This window comes from Leiobunum rupestre, chromosome 1 (assembly GCF_980474605.1).
Source record: "Leiobunum rupestre chromosome 1, qqLeiRupe1.1.hap1, whole genome shotgun sequence".
NCBI classification, from domain to species: domain Eukaryota; kingdom Metazoa; phylum Arthropoda; class Arachnida; order Opiliones; family Sclerosomatidae; genus Leiobunum; species Leiobunum rupestre.
In genome coordinates, this window is record NC_143384.1 from 60241422 (window position 1) to 60250490 (window position 9069).

At 38.0% G+C, this 9069-nt stretch overlaps 1 protein-coding gene across 1 annotated transcript; it reads left to right on the forward strand.

The window, feature by feature from the left end:
- Window positions 1-361: 361 nt before the first annotated feature.
- LOC149963453 (ion transport peptide-like) lies at window positions 362-8590 on the forward strand. Its single transcript, XM_090170654.1, has 3 exons — window positions 362-828; window positions 7624-7865; window positions 8337-8590. The coding sequence occupies exons 2-3, from the start codon at window positions 7624-7626 to the stop codon at window positions 8449-8451; spliced, it is 357 nt and encodes a 118-aa protein (XP_090026780.1). The 5' UTR covers window positions 362-828; the 3' UTR covers window positions 8452-8590.
- Window positions 8591-9069: the final 479 nt, after the last annotated feature.

A 9069-nucleotide genomic window follows, 5' to 3' on the forward strand; every position in this document is an offset into this window, starting at 1 on the left:
GAAGTATCGCGTATCGGTTTTAAATAAATAAACATATTTTAGTTAAATCCCCAAACGTTGTTGGTCTTTTTACCTCTCCGAGGGGACTTTGTACCCTAGGAGGAGTTATTTACCTCTACGGCGTGGTTTACATAGACCAACTGTGGTTCTCGTATTTCTTGCATTTAACAATCGTGAGTTATTGTAAAGATATTTCGAGTCTAGTAGTAAGTTCCCTCGCTTCGGCAATAACTGGTGGATGTGGGTTTCAAAAGCTGATATTAAGGAAAAACATACATAAATCTTTAAAATTCAATATGAATTATAAAATTTAATAAATGTTGAATTTCGTCCTTTAATAATAGCAATAATTAAATGCCGAATCTGTATAAAAGCAGGACGCGAAAAGACCCTCGAGTATAGCCACAAAAATAATCTACATTTATAGACGGGATTAAGCAGTCAGTCCATATTTAGTTTTCCCCGCGGGGGGCAATTACGTATTCGTAAATCGCTCAGTGTGTAGTCTATCTAGCGGCGGCTGTGGCGATTAGGAGTTGGTGGGTGGACGGACAGGACCAAGACGAAAGCGGCTGGCCAACGCCCGGGAGGGTGGGGCGCCAGAGACAGCGAGGGAAGCGGAAAATCAGCATGATGAATGGGAATGAGCCTTGAAAATAAAGAGAGAAAAAGGGATTCGAGGGATTAAAAGAGATTGGTCATTTGTATAAAAGTAGTGGTCAATCCCGACTTCGAATCAGATTTCGTCATTACCTCGAAGGAACGTCCACCGATCGACAGCAACCGGTCATTCCCGATCTCGTCGACTTTGCGCTAAAGACTAGAAAGGTAAGGACTTAACTTCTTTGCTTCTTGTTTCAATGCGTCTGTTGGTAACTCAAATGAATTATCTTATTTTTGGAAATATGGGATATATCTTCACTTTTGCCCTGTTGTTAGGGTATTTGTGTTTTGCTCATTGTTTGAATACAGGATATGTATTTTAACTTGTGTCCTGTTGGTAGGGTAATTGTATATGCTCATTTTTGAAATCAGGGTTTAGTTTAAGCGCAGTCCTGTTGGTGTTGCAATTGTATTTGCTAAATTGTTTGAATAGAGGATGTACTTTAACTTTTGTCCATTTAATAGGATAGTTATATTTTGCTCATTGTTTGAATACCGTTTTCACTTCTGTCCTGTTAGAATTTCAATTGCTTGCATCGCTTTAGAGCAGGAAGGTAATGAACACTGAATTTGAAATGAAACACATAATATGATCCGAGAATATTGAACCAATCGGGAAAGAGGGAAATCCAAACTCTACCATTTGTATCTTGTTTTATGTGATTTCAGGCCAAATGTTATTTAGGTTACAGTTATGTTAGTTTAAAGCTATTTAGGGTTAAATATTCTACATGTCAAGGCTAGGTTAGTTTAGAAGAAGACGTCGTGTCATTGGGTTATGTTAGTTTAAGTTAAATGTTCTTCGGCAATCGTTTTGTGGTTTTGAAGGATATTTCCCGAAAATAGAAGCGCCACTTTTTAGCCTAAGAAAATGTCCTCAAACAGTTTTAAGCACTTTCTTGGGTCTTTTCAGTGGATTCTTAACCGTTGCTAGATATGATTAGGTGGTCAGTGGGTACTCCATATGAAGCACAACTACTCTGTTGATTTATTTTGGTTAGCCGAATTGGAAACCATCATTCCTTGAAGTGATTAGAACGTTAAATGATAATTTTATATCCTTAAACCCAAACTACGCAAATATAAGTGAACAACAAAATTTGGATAAACAGATAGTTTGATTAGTTAACGCAGTCAGTGTAGGAGCCTTCAGCTGTGATTGTACTAAAGCGATTCAGTAACTGTTTACAGATTTAGCCTTACCAATTAGTGTACTCAGTGGATTGCTCCTCCAATTCCACTTAAGTCATTTTCACCAGAAAGCCTGTCAGCCGAAGTAACGCGTTTTATCTCTTAAAGGGAGTATAAAGTTAAAATTGGGAGTAGTCATTGTGAGTGCAGTTAATTTAATTTCAAATCTCCATTTTAAACGGAGCCAAATTTTCACTTCGGTATAATATGATAGGAGTTTACACGGAAATTAAGTTGTTTAGCAGAACCTTCTTGAAAATAAAGCTAGGTCGAGAAACGCATGCGTGCAAATATTGCATTAAGCCTTGCTTTCCACTAGGGCGCGTCATAATGAATTTTTCGTTAACCAAGGCTTAAGAAAAGAGACTAAAAATTATAGGTATTCAGTCCCAATTATAATACTTTCATCGCGAAATTCAAATTTCAATAGCAAAATCCACGCAACCACCTAAATATGGACATTGAGCACTAGCCTGTAAGTCACGTCACTCATGGGACGTCGACGGGCCAAAAATTTGCGCTTAAATAAAACATCCTTCAAGGCAATCGCCAAGAAGTAATATTTTCGAGAGCCAAGACCTGCAAGTTACTGTTTATGTAGTGCTTGTTGAAATAATTGAAACTTTTAACGTGTAAACATAACGTTGTGTTTTTGCTATGCCTTAAAGGGAATATAACCTGCAAAGCAATCTTTACGGAAGACCCCTTCAATTTACAAATGTCCCTGTACAGTGGCGCCAAACATTTTTAACGCCGAAGGCAAGAGCGGCCAGAGCGCAAGCGTTGGTGTTCCACACCAAATACCTGAGGTTATATTCCCTTTAACATGTAAAAAAAGCTGTCTGTTTAAAAAGAAACAGGTGAAAAGTTACCTTAAAGATGTTTTATTTGAGCGCATATTGGATCCTTTTACATTCCTATAGTGTATACATATAGTTTCCTGTATAGGACGTCTGGCAACGCTGGCTCCTACGGACGTATTACCCTAAAGTCAATCAACAGCGCTCCTAGTGGAAAATCATGAAATTCGTTGATCCACCGTCGAACGTCCTTTATACTCCCTTTAATTGGTGTTTCTTTAATTATTCATGGGGTTTAACATAATCTTTAGCCACAGATCATCAGCATCTTTCTTCGTTTTTGCTTTATCCCGAAAGAAAGTAGTGGACCAACTATCTCAAGTGATATTGTGACCTAAGATACTTCTAGGTGTGACTCTTTGGAAATTCATGAGTGTTAAATCGAGTATGAACTTTCGGATTAACGAATTTTATACTTCTGCCACTAGATTCGAATAGGTCTTTCTATAAAATAACATTGGCCTACTTGTTTTGATGTTGCTTCTGCGTCACGGTTGACGTATCCATGACGTTTCACTACGAAAAGCCTTGGACAAAAGGGTAAATTTGACGAGGCAACCTGTTTTTAACTATAAACTGAACTGAGCTTCTACGTATTTCGTGACGAATGAGCAACATAAGAACAAGCTTATTTTACGGAAGGCCTATTCCGAGAGCTTTCGGATTGGCGGTTTTGTAACGAAACGTTTACCCACTTCCGGCACGTGACCTCCGAAAAATCGGCCTCCATCGGTTGCTTTATGGTCCTATCACGGCCAACTTTGATGAAACGCAACAAGCGCTTCATCAAAGTTGGCCGTGGTCTTATCTATAGTTGGTTAGGGTACGACGTTTATATTATCTTTTGGTAAACTTAAAGCAACTGTCGGCTCTATCATTGCCACCTGTATTAGAGATGGCCATGAATCTATCCGTTTCTTCGAAAAAACGACTTAATTGGAGAGCGTGGGCAAAGGAAGCTAAAATTCAAAATAGCGAAGCAATAACGTCATCAGAGAACGATTTATAATTATTTTAATTAGACAACTTATACTCTACTTACAAGTTAGTGGACTTTAACCTTAATTATATATCCAATATAAAATATATTGTTAAAAATTACTATAATTTACGTTGTTGACAAATTTACAAACAACCCAATCAACGCGACGGGTACTTTTATGTCCTACCTTTTGGGTCAAAATGTAGCTTAACTATCTTGTTTTGATTTCTGTTGAAAGAAGAGTTATTTCAGGTCGAGCCGACAATTACTTTAACACCAATATCGAATTTTACATCATATTTTATTTCAAGGGAAGTTTAACCCCCCCATTATTATGTAAAGACACTGTTAATTGAAACGCTTTTATTTGATTTGAAAGCATAATTTTGTAAAAAGGAATTTTTTTCATAAAACAACGTCAACACAAAAATTTTACTTATATAGTGTGTGATTGATTAGCTTAAGTAGATTGTAAATATTATTCTGGGTCAGCGTGAATTTGCCAACCAAGTTGTTCCTCATGAATGATGAAATAATTTCCATAATGTGTTTTCTACACAAACGCTTTTATTGACCAACTTTTGAAGAACAGTCGGTTTTTACGAACGAGGTTTGGTACCAAATATTTAAATCTTAAAACGTTTCGTTAACATCCTTTTGACACAAACTAAATAATATTACCATTAAATACTTTTATTAATAATACATATTTTGTACGTATTTCTTAATTTCCATCGCGAAATCTTGACAACTTTTGGTACAGCGCGTGTCGAAAACTATGCTGACCAACAAAGTGTGGCAAAAATGCTGGCTCGGGTGAATACTCGTTCAGTCAGTGTACATGACCTTAGTTTCCGACTTCCAGTATAAAAAAATAAAGACAAAGAAACGTAAAAGAAATCGAAGAAACTCACAAGATTCTGTACTTAGGAAATCTGAGGGGGGTTGAGTGCGCCTTCTTGTCGTTCGTTTTGTTGGCGCTTTCGAGGGGAATACGCGAGCAAACACAACCTCTGACGAACTTCATCCAATGCTCAAAATTTATACCGAGGCCTATATTTGCTCTGAAATCAACAATGCCGTGGCATGAATGGAAGAGAATACAAATCGCTTGGGGGTTTTTGGAAACAAAATTAGCTAAATAAATGTAAAGCTCTGTACGAGAATTAAGGACATTTTCGTGAAAGAGTCCATCCAGTGCGAAGTAAAGGTTCGTATGTCTGGATTATCACGGGTATATAATGTTAATCTTAGCGATTATTATTCTTATTCCCTAAAAATTTCCAAATTGCGTTTCGAAAGAAAATGGTACGAGATAAATTTGGAATTTTCAGGGGCGATTTAACAAGTATGGCACTTCTTAAGTGTTTTAATGACAATTTCTCAACGAACCTTTTTCAACACTGACACTCTCACCAACTGAAAATCCGTTCGGGAATAATTTTTGCTAATTAGACTTTATCGCGTTGACTGCTAAGTGACTGGCTCTATTCAAACTGAAAAGGCTAACTGTAATATCAGGAATCCATAACGCTACTTGGAATGAATAACGGCTTCGATTCCCCGCCGTTGTGGCGGAACATAGTAGGCGGCGCTTATAAGCCTTTGTTTGTCACTTAATTTGACGTTATTTAAGGCAGTATAAGCGTTTTAGCCCCTCCCACAATGTTCCGCCACAAAATACCACAGGGGATATGGGGAGATACTCATTCCAAGTAGCGTTATGGATTCCTGGTAATATATATTGTTATTATTCTACTTATGATAGCAGTGTGTAGTTTTTACGTAGTAGACTTCTGTCGTAATCGGTGTTCACACTTCCTGTACAGAGTACGTAACATCAGCGTAATCGGTGTACAGCCAAACAATAAGTCATAAGCCATCTCGTGTTCAATGTTTACTGAGAGCCATTTGCAGAATTACGTCACATTTCTGGTGGACAAAAGACTACGTCATTGGACTCTTATCTTTTGGGATATGACGTCAATTTAACTTGATTCTATACATATGAATCAGTAATTATATCGACTAACTGATGGAACATAATAGGCACTTCAATAAAACATCTTAAATGAAATTGCCAAGAAGTAATATTTTCGAGAGCCAGGACCTGCAAGTCTTTGTTTATATACTGCTGGTTGAAATAATGGAAACCTTAGGAATAAGTCATCAAGCGACTTTTGAAGCCATTAATTCAAGGTGGCCGTGTTACAATGCGTAGGAGGGTGGTGGCCAGCCCTGCATGCCACGCGAGACAAAAGCTCCCTACACTAACTATTATCGTTAACCTCTATATGTTTTTATGGAAGGGGAAACCGAAAATCTCGGGGGAAAACCCATTGAGCCAGTGGGGAGAGAACTTGCAAACTCAACGCGGAAGGAGTTGTTCCGAGTTTTCACCCAGTGCCACAATCTGGGATCGAATCCGGCTCCTCTTTCTGTTAACCACTCCGCCACCCAATGAATTTAAGAAAGACCGATTAGTTATCATACTGAAGATCCTGGATAATTTTTTATGTTCTTCGGGAAACTGGTCTAGTTCCGCGTAAAATAACGTATTTAGATGCAAAAAAAGAGCAAAGAGATAAATGAACGGCTATTCTGGACAAGGCTTAGTGTCGACTAGTAGCTGAGTTTAGCTTAGCACGTCACGAGCAAAAATATCCTTTGTAAACCACGCTCGTTTCTATGAAAATCACCAGAGCCGCCTTAGACATTATTTATTTTGAATTTAAAACAAATGGTTAAAATGAATTACCTACAGTCATTTTGGTAATAGGGCTGTGCGAGTAGCGCTTTTAGGCAATCGAGTCGGGTATTGATTACGAATTTTTTTTCATCGGGTATTCGAGTGGGGTAATATTAAAGTAGAGTCTAATCGAGTACTTGATTAAGGGGAAATTTTCTCTTATTCGAATCAAGTAATTCAGAAAAAACCTCGAGTAATATTTTTAACGAGTCGTGTTATCGAGTACTTGATTAGGAGCTGGAATTCGAGTAATTAGGAAATTAAATTTAAAATTAATATAAACTAACTTTCAATGCTGAAAAATATTCCTTTAATTTAAATGAACCACAGTTTCCACAACTTTAGTAACCTTATAGTGACTAGTCGGATATAAAAGACTAGTGTACTAGGCTACTAGCTTAATTTTAGTAATAAATAATAAAATAACAATACAATATACATTTTATTAAATTATTTATGTATATTGCTAACGTCGGTCGATATCCGAATGTGTAAAGAGACATCAAAGTGACGCTCCAAACCCAAACCAAAACTTAATAATACTGTTTGGAGAAAAACCGTGCGGGCGCACTACGTATTAAAAACCATGATCCATCCCCCAGGTCATTCAAAGCATTTGTGGTTTTTACGCCTTGAAGGTACCGTTTATTATTTCCACCCCAAAAAGTTGCCAAAACCCCTCTTCGAACTTAGACCAGCTTATTCGAGTAATCGAGTACCCGACTATGCAATGTTTTGGTACTCGATAATCGACGAATATTTTCCAATTACTTAATCGAGGTCGAGTATTTCGACCTCATAAAATGCCGAGTCTTAGTCGTTAGCTACGCCGCAAAATTTTCGTTTTGAAAACGAAAACATTTTGAGAGAGTTGGCCGTTTTCGGTCTATCGAAATCTGGCAGCATTGCCTGCCTTCCGGCCTGTATCTCCATGCCGAAAATGGCCGACGATTACGCCGCCGAAAATATTTTACTAAACTGATCGGCGGCGTTTTTGACCATTATTTTGAATTATCGACTAAGACTATCGATGATGTTCGAGTACTCGTACAGCCCTACATTTTAGGCGTTGTACAATAAAGTTATCCAAAAAACTAAGATAAGAACGTTAATAATTTGATTCACGGGATGCTGAAACTGTGCTAATGTCTTAATATTTCTAATATTATAATTCGCAGATGGTTCAACTATCGAAGGGCACCTCAAGCGTCTTCGTGGCATACCTGCTGGCGGTAGTTTTGGTGTTATCGGTCATGGTGGCAGCGACGCAGGCCAGCCACAGCCGAGACCTCCACAAGAGAAGTTTCGCCAGTCTCGGTTGCATGGGTGTCTACGACAAATCCAAGTTCGCTCGCCTCGATCGACTCTGCGAGGAATGCTATCAACTTTACCGAGAACCCGAAGTTCACACTCTCTGCAGGTGATAATGAAATTAGCTCCAATAAGTAAACGCTCAGAGCAAAACTAAAGCTTGGTTTCCAAAGGCGCGGATATCAGATTATCCGCATTGACGCTCAGATTTTATCAGATCCGTTGGGCAAAATGACTGCACATTATTGTGCCTTCTGTTGCCACTTAAAATTTAAATATATTATATAAATTCTGATTAAATTTTAGGGCATTATTTCAAATAATTAAGACAAAAATTATATGTTGGTATCATAAAATTATTTGTTTTATTAAATTTACTATACTAGTTTTGGGGTAACAATACAGATGGCGTAAAACGGCATAATTATATTTTCCCCGCCTTGAAACTAACAGACGAAATACGCAAGAAAGCGGTTTGCGCTGACATCTCCACGGGAAGATCCTGATACAATCGATGGATAAAGCTAGCTTGAAAATCCTCAATGCTTTGTAAATAAGATGAAATTTTATTATTTTTCAGATCAAATTGTTTCAAGAATGAATCGTTTTGGCGATGCGTCGACGCTCTTCTTTTGAAACACGAAGAAGAGAAACTGGACAGCATGGTGGACGAGCTATACGGAAAGAGAAAGTAAACCAAGCAGCGTCCGCAAGTTATAAATATTTGGACACAGTGCCGCCGAGATTGGCTGCCTCAAAAAATCTAGTCATTTTGAAAATCCGACGAGCGTTTATACAAAAAGAATGAAAATAAAGTTGCATTTTTGAGATTTATCCTGCGTGTTCTTATTTTACCCAAAAAAATGTAAAATTGAGGAAAAACAGATACGTCACAGTTACGGTTTTACAGGGCCACACCGGCGTTTGAAAAATTTACCCCGTATTTAGCACGTGGTAGCAGACACGACCAATGCTATACTGGAAACTAGCGCGTGAAACAGGTCAAATTCAAACGCCGATGTGGCTCTTTAAGTTTAAATTAAAGGACCATATAATTGTTTTAATTTCGGAAATAGACCACTCCGTCCGCCCCCCCCCTGCTACGCCGCTGAATATAATTAGTTCGATCTGCTATTACTATGCTCTAGCTACCTGAAATTCGTGCCGAATATTTATAAATGTTTAAGTGAGTGACCCTTTATCTGGCAAAGATCACTGATGGAATAAAAATTTAATGACACGACTACCAATGAAATAATCAAGCGTCGTCTGATTAGATGACGTCTGCGAACGCATCTCCATTAGTACCAGGG

Coding starts and splice junctions, on each gene's coding strand:
- LOC149963453 (XM_090170654.1), top strand. CDS start 7,624: ATGGTTCAACTATCGAAGGGCACCTCAAGCGTCTTCGTGGCATACCTG. Junction 7,866..8,336: donor GAAGTTCACACTCTCTGCAG/GTGATAATGAAA, acceptor ATTATTTTTCAG/ATCAAATTGTTTCAAGAATG.